Source organism: Aedes aegypti, chromosome 2 (assembly GCF_002204515.2).
Source record: "Aedes aegypti strain LVP_AGWG chromosome 2, AaegL5.0 Primary Assembly, whole genome shotgun sequence".
Lineage (NCBI taxonomy): Eukaryota > Metazoa > Arthropoda > Insecta > Diptera > Culicidae > Aedes > Aedes aegypti.
The window spans coordinates 404,772,593-404,789,407 of record NC_035108.1 but is presented as its reverse complement, the minus strand read 5'-3'; the positions used below and the strand labels follow the sequence as shown (position 1 = coordinate 404,789,407).

The 16,815-nt window shown below is 39.1% G+C and overlaps 1 protein-coding gene across 11 annotated transcripts in view; it reads right to left on the bottom strand.

The window, feature by feature from the left end:
- Positions 1-750: 750 nt before the first annotated feature.
- The window catches only part of LOC5571857 (adenylate kinase isoenzyme 5), a 65,400-nt gene continuing 49,335 nt past the window's right edge, over positions 751-16,815 (bottom strand). For 9 of the 11 annotated variants that reach the window (XM_021847235.1, XM_021847244.1, XM_021847240.1 and 6 more), the window contains 7 exons: positions 15,970-16,272; positions 13,426-13,568; positions 3,382-3,564; positions 2,806-3,317; positions 2,509-2,725; positions 2,045-2,209; positions 751-1,568 (listed from right to left, as the gene is read on the bottom strand). In XM_021847235.1, the coding sequence (XP_021702927.1) occupies positions 1,200-1,568; positions 2,045-2,209; positions 2,509-2,725; positions 2,806-3,317; positions 3,382-3,564; positions 13,426-13,568; positions 15,970-16,272 (1,892 nt within the window). In that variant the 3' untranslated portion in view covers positions 751-1,199. The remainder of the gene's footprint in view (positions 1,569-2,044; positions 2,210-2,508; positions 2,726-2,805; positions 3,318-3,381; positions 3,565-13,425; positions 13,569-15,969; positions 16,273-16,815) is intronic. The other 2 variants (XM_021847242.1, XM_021847243.1) reach the window with 2 other exon arrangements.

Here is a 16,815-nt window from a genome sequence, read left to right as displayed (position 1 = left end):
ATGCCAAACATTTTTATTCGAAATGGGCCACCCTTAAGTTTGCGGTTTCAATTAAGCAATCTATATAAATAAAAATGGAATGGTGTTTGTATGTCACGAAATGGCTAACGAACGGGTCAACGGATTTGAATGATTCTTTCTTCGTTTTGTTCGTCAAGGGTTCCGACGTGTTTGTGTGTATAAAAAAACCCAGGATAGTCACCGAGAAAGTTTGAAAATACGAGCGTGCACGGGACTGTCATTTTTTATGGGACGATCAGAAGCATTTTTCAATAGCCTACTTGATGGCAAGACGAAGTTTGCCGGGACCACTAGTTATTATAATAATTAGGCAGTAATTATAAGATAATGTATAATACAAAAAAAAAACTCAAATGTTACCCAAAATGACGATGTTAATTCGAAATATTGCGCCCCAAATTTGGGTGAAATTACAAAAGTTGTAAAGTGAAGAAAAAGTATGATAAGAGTGCATGTTTGCACTCTCGACTTATTCGGTGCACTTGTTCCTTGAACTACAAGGAATCAGTCTTAGCTGCTATTACACTTTGAAGGAGCGCGCACACTTTTTTCACGGTCCAACTTGGGGTGAAATTGACAATCTTTGATCGGAAACATTATCATATATAAATTACACAATTTTTAAGGGGACGAAATATCGAGAAAAGAAATAGAGAAAAGTGATTTTATCCTGCAACATCGAAAAACTATTCTTCGGATATTTTCGAATATAGTGTCACTTGAAACATGTCTCAGCAAAACAGCTTCACTGAATAAACTTTATTATGCTTGTTTTCCATAATGATAAAGTGATCTAAAAGTATCAGCATTAAAGCTCTACGTCCAAAACCTAATGTTGTTCATAACTTAAAATGTTTATTAGGTATTTATCGTTTTTATTACACTGCACGTTTATTTTTTTTCCTGTCGATGATATACTTATTCACATTAATTGCTATTAGTTTATTCAGTAATCAAAAAATGCCATAACAACATTTGGCACTAAGCCAATTTAAAAATATTCACTTAATCTTCAATAAACCTTCTCGAACCGTTTTAAAGCTATGGTTTTATACTCTCTGATTATTTGATTCGGTGAAGGTATCCAAATCGATACCGGTACAGTAACGAGCAATATTTTGTACTTATTAACTATGGCTGCTACACCTTGGTTCTGGCCTACTTGAATGGGTGATCTTCTACATGTGAGAATCAAAGCTATCCGCTTCCTGTAGCATGTTTCGGAAATTGGGTCGCCCATTCGGTATGAATCCATTCCGAGTAGCTCCACCGGCCGCGACTGCCCCTCCCAAATGACCGTTGGCCAAACTCACGTGATGGCTGATGGTTGGAACGACCCCCGGAACGTCTGCGTCCAAGTCATGAACGATTGCGTCGGCGTTCTTCTGAGCCGCCGAATTGCGACCCTGCTGAATGGCATTCTTGAAAGTGCCGATTTTGACCGGTGTAATATCCCTGTTGGTCTCGCTCAGAACTTTCTGGATGTTGTCCCGAACGATGCGTTCGAATTCCCGCTGCACAGTTGGGCTGTCGGTGTCACCGTCGACCTTGAAATATAATAGAGAATATAGTTGGAATATATAGGAACGTTGTTAACCACAAATTAACATTAATCAAGCTTAGTTTAGTTTTACCAAATTAGAATAAACATCTAGATATAAGAAATGAATGTAACGATCGAAATGATACTAAAAAAAGAATTTCAAAATTATATAGACACGAGAATAGTAAGTTCGAATCAACGTCTTCGTTAGGTTAACGACGCTGACAACACCGCTAAATTCCTGCAGTTGAACTCATCCGGTCATCCATTATTCACCGACAGATGAAGGAATTATGGCTCAATTTGAATATATTGTCCAGCATTCGCTCATGCACGGAATACGGTTCCAAAACGGGCAGAACCTTGAGTGCAGACATTGAAACTTGGCTTCTTCGGTTGCTTTTGACATTGAGTTTTCCGCCGTGAATAATAGATAACCGATGATGACGATGTTAGAGAAAGGAAAGTCAATACACTTACGATGGTCAACCGGCCAGCGGTGTCCATTTCCTTGAGCATTGGGAGGGTTAGTTCGCGGAACAGCTCTAACCGCCGTCGGAAGGAAGATACGGTATCGTCCAGTCGGCCCCGGCCGAGCTGAAGTTTCGAACAGTCCAGGAGGATTATGGGCGGCGATTGGTGGTACTGAAGGTTTGAAGGTTAAAAGAATAAGAATTATTGTTTCAAATACTACAGCTATCCCCCGATGAAAGATGGTAAATGGTACCGCGTAGATGGAGACCCGTAGCTTATTTTTGTCGAAGATATGGAACTTCTATGTCGTAAGCTTAACAGATATTCCATGTTGGAATCAACTAACCGAAATTTCATAAGCTGCGAGTTTCCTTCTAGGTGGTTCCCTCCTACATGGAAACTGTATTGACGAAGTCCGTCGTATATCGAGAGATAGCTGTAAGTGAAATGACCATTTCTGAAGTAGGTACCTTCTGTTCGAAATCCCGCACTTGTTTCATATCCCTTGGATACCCGTCGATGATGACGCCCCGTTTGTCGCTCAGCTGAGCCAGTTGATTTTCGATCAACTGTTCTATCGATTTCTTAGGAACCATTTCACCGGCCGTAATTGCTTCCTTGACGGCGTAATTATCTGTCCCGACCCGTGGATCCGATTCAGCTATGGCTCGCAATAAACGCCCCACGCTGTAATTAGACACATTACAAACAATACTTTGCCATTAGCGACCACGCGTCTCCGTGATTTTGTATGCATTGCTCCATACCTAAAGTGACCCCACCCAGGATTGATTCCGACCGTTTTCAAGCAAAGCGTCGCCTTATTGCTGCCGGGCCCACCGATAACCCAAATGATTGGTGGAATCTGTCCGGGCCTCAGAGAAGTCCCATGCTGGACGGGAATGTCCTGGCGAGGTGCTGCGGGTGCTGGAACTCCTAAACTAGCACGTGGTTGTTGTTGCCGTATCAATTGGGCAGCAGCAGCTGCATTTCCGGCCATTGCTGCTGGAGATGTTGGTAGAGCTGGTGGTGGCGACGGGGACCGATTGCGATTATTGATTTCTACTTGATGTGCCGCCCTGGCCGAAGCTGCAATGACTTTATTTTGACTAGGTGCCGTGTCTACGCTAACTATACTGCCGGGAATGTCGTCTACGCCCCTACCCATACCTGCGACTCCATTCAGCAGCGCTTCCTGGTTCTCCTGTGCCCCGAGAATGTCGAGCACGGCCGACCGGAAGTCTTTGTACACCTCGGAGGGGGCGCGTTCTCCGTTGATCTGTAAGGAGATATTGAGATCTCAAACTGAAAAGTGAAATCCTTTTGAGGGATACACCACTTACCGCAATGAGCATATCGCTCTGGTCGAAATAGTCCGCCACGGGCATGACATTCTTGAAGAAGTTCTCCAGCTCCATCTTGGCGAGCGACAAGACCACGTGGCCTAGCTTGGCACCGTAGTCTATCTGGCGCTGAAGGATTGTCTGGCGCCAGGATATCAATATCACACCGTTGATCACTTGGATCTGGTTGGTAGAAAACAAAATGACAAATATAAGTTAGTGTTATTTTTTTTTTTGAATTGATGAAATATTACTTAAATTTTAAATGTATCAATTATTAACATATTAACATATCACATAAGTCTTAATTCGAACATTTTTCTGTCAAGTATCGGTAAATCCTAAACCGAACTTGCGCAACATAGATTTTCTGTCGGTTGTCCAACCGGATTGGTTTCGGCAACAGTGACTATGGTCATATATTGATGAGTGAAGTGAATACTTTTGTTCGGGTGTAATTTTTAATTTTCTATTTGTTTGAAAACCATTCAACAGAAAACTTATAAAACTAAACTTGAGGATTTCAATTTCAAATTACTCACTAACAGGGCTCATGTGCCGTATACCTTGACGAAGCAAATATGTTATCAGGTATCAGAAGGCCGGCTCCAGAGGCACGTTCCCCGCCATTTGGGAGATTTGTGCCACCGCCATATTTGAGCCTATTTCATCATCTACCTGAAGGGAGGGGAAAGGGACGGAAAAGATGGGAGGAACTAGGAGTGGGGTCCCTTGAAGAGGGAAAATCGCATAAGCGAATTGAGAGCATGTAGCTCCATACTACAATGGGTTCGAACAGCGCCCTAAAAAGGACATTGTAAAACGCATGAGCGTAAAGAGAGAATATAGCTCATTACCACAGCGGGTTAAGAATAACAGAATGTCCTGAAAATTCAGGTTTCGGAAACCAGTTTCACTTAATAAGTGTTAACTAAGTAATTGGAATCGCAATTACGCGAAGATTGTATAGTTACATATCAGGTGATAAGAAGTTCCATAATCGGAATCAGAACTATCACAAAGAAATGTATCAACACACTGAATATTTGCCATTTGATAGTTGAGTCGGCTGTGGCCAGTCAAGGTTGTTACCAAGAGACTGCAATTCTGCTTTGACAGATTATTAAATACTTAGCCACCTTTGGGATGGCTCAGTGATGTACAATTTTGTTTAACGACATGACTCAAAATTATTCCAATATTGCTTGTGCTGAGCTGCCGCCCAAGAATTTCTGAAGCTTCACCCAGCACTTCGAAATTGGAATAGCTACCTGAGAGCCAATGAAGTCATGCGATGCTCCATTGCGAGCTAATTCATAAGCCAATTCATTCCCAGCAATGGAAGAATAGCAAGGACCCATATAAGTTTTACAGAGTTCACTGAATTCAGTTCCTCAAATTGAGTTCGACCTGCGATAACAAGCTTAGACTTCGAGTTGGCCTAAGCAAGAGCTTTAAAAGCAGCCTAACTATCTGACATATTCCTTTACAAATAGCCAGACGTCAACTCGTCCCGCGAAGGGAGTTGTGAGGAACAAAGTGACAAGCAATTGTGGGATTCACTCGAAGCAAGGACAATTGTGTCCCAATTCACCGGCTCCACAAGGTTACCTAGAAAAAAGTTCACAAAAGTAAGGTTTTTGCGCCATTTGAACTGTGCCATTTGCATTAGTCTACACAGATTAATCGTTGCTGATATTTTATGCTGAAGATTGGTCTGACTAAGCTATCCTAACCGTAGCCACTAACCAAACTAGGCAGGATTAAGCTTTTCGCAATCTCAGAACGAAAAAGATCAGCAGCGCAAAACCAGATCGGTATCTCTTAAAAGACGCCAAAGGCGAAAAGCACAGACTACACTGTGTAATACGCATAATGCGAAACCATAGAGGTGAAAATTTTAAACTAAATTACAACGTATTAATAATCCCACCCTTATTTAGCCTCAGGCTTGAGACTGAAGAAAGGCAGCCGATTATCTCGGAGAAACACAAGGTCACCTGCACCATTGCTCCGGGTAGCACAGGAAGGGCATAATACTGTAGAGGGCGCCCTGGTACTCCACAGGCTCCGTTTGCGATTAGGTTTTATTTCGACCCCCCTAACCATTCATTCTTAGGCACGGTAAGCTTAAAGCCGCATGAAGTAAGGGTCACCTATTAGGTGGACTTTTACCACCGGAACAGGCAGTCCGTAGTGTTAATTCTTAGCCAATTGAAACAACCGCTACCGGCACTACTCGGCTATCTAGGCTGATCGGGAAAAGGAAGTTAACATTGATGATTAACTCCTGACGTGCCCAAACAGCCCCTATAGGCTGTTATGTTATGTTATGTTGAGAATATAGAATTCTGATATATAATGAAATCATTTCAAAATGGGTTAACCAAGCGATAAAGATAAATAGATGCAAAAAATCCACGATCTAGCCAAACAGAATGAAGAAACTTCATTCGAACATGGAAAATGTATTTCAAGACTTATTTCCAACTTTTGTATGGAGAGGATAACTGTGTAAGTCGGAAATAAAAGTTCATATCGTTTGTTTCAATTTCCGAACAGTGGCGATTTTGAAGCTTTAAACTAATATTTCTATACTGTTAAATATTGAGAACCTGCATTGTAAAAGAAGAAGTTGAGAAATTGATTTGGACTTATGTTTTGTTTAGTTAAAATCACTGTTTAAAATCAACTGCACACTCTCATGCAAAAGTTTGGGTTTACCCCAAAAAATATACCCAAATTTCTTGTCTATAATCTAATCTAAACTTAATTATGAAACGTACATAGTTGGTACAAAATTTCACAAATTTTCGTGTTTTAAGTGAGTTTCAGTGAATTCAATCATGCCGTACCGGTTGAACATTTTGGTCGATCCAATGCTGAGAAAATTATTCATGTTTTTTCAGTGAAGTTTTTGAAAAATGTCTCAACTTCGAGTAAAAATTTAGAAAACAAAACTCAAAAAAGTTTTGGACAAAATACCAACGAAGTAAAACTAGCTTTCGAATGAGCTATAGAGAGTTTTGGTTGTTATTTAAGGGAAATTTTAGGGCTTCAGGACATTTCGTCGAATGCCATTTGGTCGAAAGTACATTTGGTAGAAGGGACATTTGGTCGAATGGACATTTGGTCGAAAGCTTATTTTGAAATGCTTTATTGAAATGTCAGTTGGTAAAATTGATTTTTGTTTTCTTAGTTTTGAAAAGTTGGTAAGATAACGTAGGGAGCCGGATCCTATTCTTCGCACTTTTGATTCACTTGGGCAGTGGGTTTTTTTTGGGAAGCTACTAAGCTCATATTTGATCATAATATGCGTTGTATTGAAGTGCTTTTTATTGCAAAGTTACAGACCAATCGGCCGAGAAAAAGCACCGATGCCAAAGTAATCATTAAAGTGCCCAAGTAGCTGGGCATCCTATTCTTTTGAATAACCTGAATTATTACCTGTTGTATGAAAAACGGGACATTTTTTGAAGAAATATTTTTAAATTCAATACATCTATGTATTTTTTAGTGATTTAAAATTATGCCAACATCTAGGATTTCGATGATTATTCAAATGATATTTTTTAAAGTAGTTTTTTGTACATTGACTGAAATATTTAGATCTAGTGAATTTATTATTCTTTTAAAATATCATCATTCTTTGCCATGTAAACATGATGATTTATGGAATTAATTATTCTTTTTAAATGTCATCGTTCTTCGTAATGAACTGCTGATCTGATGGATTGGAGTGAGTTCTCACGATTTTTTTTTTACTTTTGGGCTTACGGATGAGGGCAAGATTTTTGAATGTAGGAATCAGACTTAAAACGGCAGGAAAAATTTTCTTCGAGGAAAATGTTTATGGCGAAGTAACTCTCTTTATAACCAATTGGCTTATTGTGACTTCCAACTTAATAACATTTCTCAAGCAAATATATGACTTTGCTGTCGGTGTTGATGACACTGGGTGCATTACAGAGTATGCAGTAGGAGCTTTGAATAATTGAACAAGAAAATTGTGTTTATTCTAAGTATCGGGTAAGGGAAGACGAGTTGGCTGAGGTGACAAAAGTCTCTATTTAAGACCAGCTTATCTCAACTTGCAGAACATGACTAAATGGAAAAGCAGCATGAAACGTCAAAAACGCAAGATGTTGATCAGTATGATGATAGCTTATTGTAAAAAGGGATGATACTTGTTTCAATTCTTCGATCATTCTGCGTATTAGCGACAAAATGCTACTCTTGACGATAATGAAACTAAACGTAAGACTTTGCTTCCATGCTGTTTAGTTTCGACCACATGTTCTCTCCACGAAACATCGGTTCAAACAAATATCTTATGCTTTCTGTTGCAATCAAACCTTTTCGACCAAATGTCCATTCGACGAAATGTTCATTCGACCAAATGTACTTTCGATCAAACGTCATTCGACTAAATGTTATTCGACCATATGTCATAGATTCAAATTCAATTAGCACGTGAGTGTAAGTTATGTTTGGAATTTGAGACAAAACGGTTGCAATGTTGAGTAATCGGATATTCGGGCGTAATTGGTTCCTATAGCCCGTTGTCAATTTCAGTACCAAACACAAATTTACTTAATTTTTAAACGTTTTTCTTTGGTTTACGTCCAAAAAACAATTGTTTCCGGTTTTTCCGAATTTGTCACGGCTTTGGGACATTTGGTCGAATGACATTTGGTCGAAAGCACATTTGGTCGAAGGGACATTAGGTCGAATTACCTTGAAACATTATTTTGTACGACATATCGTTTTGTGAAACGATACATTTTGCACAATGAATGATCTTAACTATTTTGAGCAAACAAACTTTTCATCAGAAGCTAATGACGAATATTTTCATATTTTTTACCTACGCTTCATAGCGTGGTTAGCATGCATGTATTAGTGTATATATAGGATTAATTATTTTTGTACATGTACTCATTCTTCATCCAATTTTGAATAGGAAGACGGGACGTTTTATTTCACAAAATTTTGCAGAAGTTCAGAGGTAGGGTAACTCGGTGTAAGGCGCCCAACGGGGCAAAAACCACTCTTCATTTTCACGGGATTGAAGCTTCTTTTACACTTAAATATGATCACATATCTTAAATATTGGCGAAAAATGATATTGCATTGGGGTCGATTACAAAAAACGTCTTGTACACTTTTTTGAAGCAATCTGGAAAGAGAAAGTTACGTACTGAGCATGACCAACTAAATAAGGAACACCTTGACATAAAAACTTTAGAAGTGATGCATTTGCTGCTGCGATAGAGCAATATTTCTTCAAGGGGGTGTATTACACCTTTTAACCTCAATTGTTCCTGGTACTCATTGTTCAATGTTGGAAACATAATTCTTTGTTCTTTCTAAATGTCATCATCATTTGCAAAAAAAATCTCCTTATTATCTTCGTTGCTCAGTTATTGTAATATTGAACATGGTTGAGTTTATTATTCTTTAAAAATCTCATCGTTCTTTATATATATTTGATGATTTTTATCCTATGACAACTTCGAGTGTACTCGCGATTGCATTGCGCGATTATCTATCACGACGGCGATCTTCAAAACTTCTCAAAGTGCTTGTAGATTGTCGCAGATGCTTCAAATCGTGTTGGTGTCTTCTGCGCGAATATTCCTGATTGTTCAAGGCATGATCGCGCAGAAGACACCAAAACTATTTGAAGTAACTGCGACGATCTACAAGCGTATTTCAAGATGGTCAGCGTTAGAATTTTTCGCGCCACGCATAAGTGCTCGGAAGCTTTATTAAGCATCAAGTTTTACAGCGTACCTACAACTGTGGTAAGAATTTGAAATGCGGGCACGAGTTTTGATGACCATGGATTTTAGGAAATGATTTTGACGGAGTCCATAGGAAGTTCCGCCTGTAGGATACGTTTCCTACTTATGATGAATTATCGTTACTTCCAGCTAAATCACATTCCTTGGGCAAACATGTGGGTTTGATAGCGGAGTTGATGAATTCTATCGATATTAAGTTGAATAATAACTAAATCGAAAATAATCATACAAGATAATTGTGTTTATCCCATGTATCGCGTGAGTTGAGACGAGTTGACTTGAATTATGGAAGTTTACTTGCTCCTATTTGAGATCAGCTCGTCGCGATTCATCCGATTCGCAGAACAAACCTGAATGAGAAAAATGACATCAAGTAACGTCAACAATGTCAATTTTCGGAGAGTCTGGAAGATTAACTGGAATCCCAAAATATCTCACGTCGCTTATTAAAAGCATGAATAAACTTCATGAATACCAGTAAACCAATGCAGATTTCTTGCACTCTATCATGTTGTTCTTGCATCTGCAACCTCCAGTAATAGCTCCTACTAGTAATCCTTTATAAGAGAGATTCGCGGAAGCTGACATTTCTGTCAAAGTGTGAGCCAATCGAGCAGCGAGAGCTGTCAAAGTGTGAGCCAAAGGAACATGCGTTATGTTTGTTTTGAACTTTTCTTGAAGAGTAATGTAATCCGCTTGAAATTATTTCGGTAAAAGTAATTTTGCATGAAGCAAAAATATGAAATATTTTTCTTTTTTAAATTTTTGTCAATGCGATTTTTAGTTGTTGATTTTTTCGACTGTTCATTAGTTTGGATATGTAGCTCAAAGATCTACAAAAAAACAAAATACACTTTTTAGCTATGAGGAAGTCATGTCCGTGTTACAATATTATTCTCGACGCCGAGCAAAATCAGCACTGCTGGTCTGTTGCCCAATCATGCCATTTTACTTCCGCTTATCTCTCTATAAAGAATCACTAGCTCCTACCATAAATGTTTCCGCTCTTTCAATCTCAATCAGTGTGTACCCAAATGTCGACCAAATGACACGAAATATCATAGATTCATTTGTCACACCCCTTCGTTGAAACACAAATTTTGAGTGTATCTTGTGTTCCGTGTCCCTTTCGAAATGTCGGATAAGAACAACCCTAGTGTTAAAAAGTTGAAGCTTTATAGCCGACAAAAAGGCTAAGTGAACGTCAAATATGATAAAAATTGTCAAGGTTCAAATTTGATCCAATGGATCATTGAAGCTAGTTTTTGTCAGTGCTCAGCGCATCAAAACAAAGGCGCCACTGTATATGTGATTTAACATTGTGACAGCAATGCTGTTCTGTCAAATACACAAGGCTACGGTGGCGCTATCTATGCTTCCCATAGCGGTCGTTTTGGTTATTTTAATGATCCATTTTAAAAATAAAGTTTCAATATGATATAGCCGTTATTTGAGTGGGAAAATGTGCCAAAGTATTAGCAATAACACGCTCTATTGTGTTATTCAATAAAAACAAGGTTTTATAAGAAACGTTAGGACTGTATTCAAACCCTACGAATGTTTCGTATAGGGCTTCAACGAACCTTTAGGACGGTAGCAGCAACCCAAGTAACCATGGAGCATATCATTGCTTATATATAGCAGCTACATGATAAAAATTGTCAAGGTTCAAATTTGATCCAATGGATCATTGAAGCTAGTTTTTGTCAGTGCTCAGCGCATCAAAACAAAGGCGCCACTGTATATGTGATTTAACATTGTGACAGCAATGCTGTTCTGCCAAATACACAAGGCTACGGTGGCGCTATCTATGCTTCCCATAGCGGTCGTTTTGGTTATTTTAATGATCCATTTTAAAAATAAAGTTTCAATATGATATAGCCGTTATTTGAGTGGGAAAATGTGCCAAAGTATTAGCAATAACACGCTCTATTGTGTTATTCAATAAAAACAAGGTTTTATAAGAAACGTTAGGACTGTATTCAAACCCTACGAATGTTTCGTATAGGGCTTCAACGAACCTTTAGGACGGTAGCAGCAACCCAAGTAACCATGGAGCATATCATTGCTTATATATAGCAGCTACATTGCCGTAAGCCTACCACTAAAGTAGTTTAAAAGTGGAAAAGGGCCCTTATATAGTGCAAGAATGTTTATAAAGCAACCAAGCAATTCATAAAGTAATATTAGAGTATTGATACATTTGTAATGTAGCGTTAATGCTATATTGATATAAATTTGTCGAATAAAAGCAATGTCGCATCAGTATTGTTGATAAGCAGTAGAATACGTGCAATGTTCTAATGCTTGAGGTTACCTGGGAAATCTCTTTTTAGAGACTTGGTTACTATTTCAATAAAAGTCTTTTAAAAGTCCGTGTTTTAATTAAATCTAATTCAATAATAAAAACAGCGACCTTCTCTCTCTTCAACTAAAATAGGGTCCTAAATCCATGTCCCATTTTTAGTAAAGCTTGCTTCATTTAGAATTGAAACAAACTTTTGCTCATATTGGCAGCGTCCATTTATTACGTAACGCTAAAATTGGAAATTTTCGATCCCCCCTCCGTAACGCTTTTTGAATGAAAATTTTTAAATTTTTGTGTGAGCCGTAACGCATGAGCCTACTCCCCCCTCCCCCTAGAGCGTTACGTAATTTGTGGATGCCGCCTTGTGGCGCTCCTTGTGGATGGATTTCGAAGTTCTTGGCGTCCACGTGTCGGGAATTTTGTCAGCTTCACGTATGTATTTTTGAAATTCCGCAAATCGACTGTACTTTGTAAACAATCAACATGGAATCCGAAAGAAGGGAAAAAATTCTGCACGGTTATTTGGAAAATCCATTGTGGTCTGCATCTAGGCAAGCTAAACAGCTGAAATTGCCCAGAAATACCGTATGGCGCGTTATCAAACGATATAAGGAAAAATTTACGACGATTCGAAAGCCTCAAGCCAATCGTCCGAGTGGAACTGTCGATCGGAAACTGCGTGGTAAGATTTTGAAACGATTAAGAGGAACCCCAATCTGTCGGACCGTGATTTGGCCAGAAAACAGTACCATGAGGAGAACTCGACTCCAGGAAGGCATCAAGTCGTATCGAGCTAGCCAACAGCCAAATCGGACCATAAAACAGAATAGTGTGGCCAAAATCCGTGCTCGGAGGCTATACGACCAGGTGCTGACCAAGTTCGACGGGTGACTTCTGATGGACGATGAAACATATTTGGGGTTCGATTCCCGCATCAGTCCGGAAAACTTTTCGTCAGAAATGCAATTCGGCTGTGCCACTGGGCGTTGCATGCTAGTCCGTTGTCTAATTTGATGCTTCCTTCAAAGGGCAATCGTCCACTGAAAGCATTAACGTGACGGTGTCTTTTACGTAAAGAAAATCATTGACTGAATGAGTCAAGAAATTTCTACCAGAAATGACATTTCTTCTCACCTGCGTACTGCGATCAGAAAAAGGTGATTTTCTAGACCATTTCTGGAAATAAATTTTCCACGCATCGAGATAGGCGATTACTTTTCTAGCCAGTAGCAAACCAGCCTTTACTCAGTTCATGACCGCCTTTATCCATTCTCCGGCAATATTACAACATATCCTGCCCATCCCATTTATCTAGTATGATGTGGCGACATCCGGCTGCTTACTAGGTAGTAGTCAAACTCGATGTTAGCGCCACGATAGGTCCTGACTTCGACAATTTCGGAGAAATGCCATCGATCTCAATGGGGAGTTCAAGTTCCGCGTGAAATGCATTTTTATCAATATCAGCGCCTCCCGAAGTATGGCGTGTACAAATTGATATTGTTTAAGTTGAAAGATCGACCTTTGAAACTCAACCTGCACATTATTTCGTCGATAGGCCTACTGACACCTCTATTAGACACACCCAAAAATGTCCACCAATTGAAATCAATTTTACAAGGTTGAAATCAAAAATAGATTCAGTGCTACATTGTGTCATTAGCATCATAAGTGGGCACGTAGTTAGGATTAATTCGGTTTCGTCTACAAAATCACTGCCGATTGTTACAGTATGTAAATAGTTTTACGTCAGCAACTTGATGTGTCCCTCTCTCTATCTCCAACTACACTAATAATACACCGAAGACTATTTTTGTAGTCCCACGCAGGTAACTGCCAGGCAGAAATCAATCATTGACTATTGTTTTTAAAATTAGCGTGAGCCACGTGGTTAGTTCGGATTCGTGGTTAGTTGTGATGGATACCTACCTTTTCGGAGTATTCCACCACGTCCCGCATGGAACGTGGATACCCGGAGACCAGGTAGGTTTTGGCAGCTGGGGACATTTTCATTTCGAGCATTAACACCTCCGTTACAGTTCTGGATGATAGCTGGGAGAAGTCCTGCATATCTGTGGGAACGAAAAGGATGAGGATTGATGATTAGATTACATACATATGTGGATGACGGGGCTTTTGATTTGTTCGATGAGTCATAAAGGCTCGAGACATGTTAAATCTGCATGAAATGCAAATGTTACTAATATCCAGTTATGGGCAGATAAGTCTGTATGAACTTCATTAAGCTAAGAATTAGACGATCTGCAGAGGTATAATGAGTATTTTATATCAGGAATTTCTGCAGCACACCGAAATTCTAAAATTTCAGCTGATACGAATCGCTCTTTGTTATTAGACGCATGTTAATCGAAAGTGGACAAAATCTTCGCTTCAAAGATTGAGTACTCAGCCATCTATCAAGTTCAAAACACCACCTCAGCGGCGAAAAACATTCATTCATCACCACAACGCGTACAGATGTTCTAGGCTGCATTCACTAATGCCTGTTTCTCGTATGGAAATCAAGAGCCATACAGTTAATGGCCGTACAAACTATATTATTTGACCTTAATTAATATTTCAGTTAACTATCAACAAGCCTGGATGCATTAAGAAGGGGGCAGAAATCAAGTCGTATCGAAAATCGATGGACCCAGACAATCAACAACGGTTGTGTGAGGGTGGGAAGGAAGTTCTTGGAATGACAAAGGACGGCCACCATACGATAGCAAAATCGAATCGTTCGCAAAGTGGGATATTTCACTTTCAAGCATTATTGGATGTCACGCCGCCGTTTTGAGGACATCAATAATTGATACATTACAAAACTCAAGTTCTTCAGTGCCACGGCATGGTTACGTGGTTCATGTGTGGAAGAGCTACATACCGACAGAGGGTAAGGGACGTGGGGGTAAAATGAGCACTTTGCTGATGAAAGAGGAAAACAAATTATTGCAAACTAATTGCTAATAAGCTCAAAAAATTGCTATGCAGTTTGAAAACGCGCATAATTTTAATTTAGGACTCATTAGTCTAATTGAAATTACTCAGGACATTCTCTATCAAGAGAACATTTTCGAAAATTCCTGAGGGCTGATTTAGAAGAAGTGAGAACTATTATTAATATAGAAGGCAGTGGCGATATGATGGATTTTTTACATCCTCATCAAGAAACTTCCCGAGAGTAGCTTATCATTTTTGGTTGATTTATTTAGCAAATGTTTGCAGTTGGCATATTTTGTTGACAAATGGAAAAATGCCAAGGTTGTACCAATTCTAAAACTAGACAAAAATCCTGCAGAAGCCTCTAACTATCGTCCAATTAGCTTGCTTTTCTCTATCAGTAAACTTTGCGAAAAGGTCATTTTGAACACAATGATGGTCCACATTCAAGCAAATTGATTATTTTGCCAATAAACAGTTCGAATTCCGACATGGACAATCGACCACTCATCAACTTTTACGTGTAAACAAATCTGAACACTATTCTGCAGGTCTTGCTTTTCTAGACATGTAAAAAGCAATCGACAGTGATTGGCATGAAGTCTTGATTGTAAAATTGAAAAACTTTAATTTTCCAACATACATTGTTAGAATAATCCAAATTTATCTGTCGATTCGACAACTTCATTTTATTTATCAGAACTCCAATTCTGAAAGACTTCCTGTAAGAGCTGGTGTTCCTTAAGGCAGCATTTTTACATCAGACTTACCTGAGTTACCTCAGGGATGTTTCTTCTTGTTCTTCTTTGTTTGCGGCCACAGGCCACTGGACGAAGCCTGCATGTCATCTGTAGTAGATTGCAAAAAAAGTATGAATGTTTTTTTCATGCTTGCAAAAACAGAAGATTTCTCCAAAACTCAACTAATAATATTCCCACATAAACCACAAATTATTTATTTGGAACCTGCAAGTAGACATGTTGTCACGATGAGAGGGATCCCAATAACTACAGCTCATGCTAGATAAAAAATTGACTTTCAAAAATCAAATTGAGGGCATTCAAGCCAAATGTAACAAATATATAAAATGTCTGTATCCACTTATTAACAGAAAATCAAAACTTTGTCCTAAGAAAAAGCTTTTGATTTTCAAACAAATTTTCAGGCCAGCCATGTTGTATGCTGTATAAATATGGACTAGCTGTTGTAATACCAGGAAGAAGCTCTGCAGAGGATTCAAAATAAAATTTTGAAAGTGATTCTGAAGCTCGCTTCCTGTGATAGTACTAATGAGTTACATCCAATAAAATTATTAAAAATTTTAGAAGATTTTTAAAACTTGTCTCATATTTGGCCCTTTGATTGTTCTACCAACTTGGAGATGGGACAAACTATGTTCAACTATATATCATTTCAAGTGTTACAGATAGCTGTAACGGTAAACGTGCAACTAATCAGCATGATCAAGAAATCAAATTCTTAACGTGTTCATTTTACCACCACTTCCCCTACACGTTGCGCGTGACTCACCGTTTCCGATGGCGTACTGCTGTAGCAGGTCCATCATGTTGATGTGGGTGACCCCTCGGCGCTCCTGCATCAGCGTGTCGCAGTGGGTCACTTTGCCACTACCGGGGCCACCGAGCACGAAGATGACCGGGACCTTTGGCGGGTCGAATTTGACTTTGCCGGTGTTGTGCATTCCGGCGCCGGCGTTGATCGGACTGCCCCCACCGAGAGTCGGCGAGCGAACGATGGCCGAACGTGTGTCGCCGCCTCTTCCGCCGCCTTTCCAGTCTGACTCGTCCACCTCCTGTGTAGTGTTGCTTTTGTCTGCGAAAAGAGAAGTATGGAAAATAATATGTAAAAATTTGTCCTTTGTCAAAAATTCAATTTTAATCAATTTGTTTTACAAAAATAATCCCATTCTCGCGACCGCACTCGAAACTATGAGTAGGACAAACTTTGACAAAACTGTATGTCCTGGGAAGTCAAGAAAAGTTTTCAAACCTACACTCCAGTTCACTTTTTTATTAAATTTAGGGGAGGGATTATTAGAGTATGTTAAGATAAAAAAACTACGAATTGAACTTTAATACTTCACTTTTTGCAAAAAAAAATAAAATACTAAAATCACTAGTAAGGCGAGCAAATACCTTTAAACTCTAATATGTTGCTTATCCTGACAGATAGGCCTAATTCGTCTGCGATTTATAGACTTCTTCAGTGTCGAGTGCCACTTCTCGCGCCCTGGATTCTTTATATGTTGAAAAAACTACTTCACTTTAGCATGAGTGGAAGAATTATCTGAAATTTTGCAATAAGTAGCACTTTAATACGACGCGTATGGCGACCAAATGTGAGATCAGTAGCTTT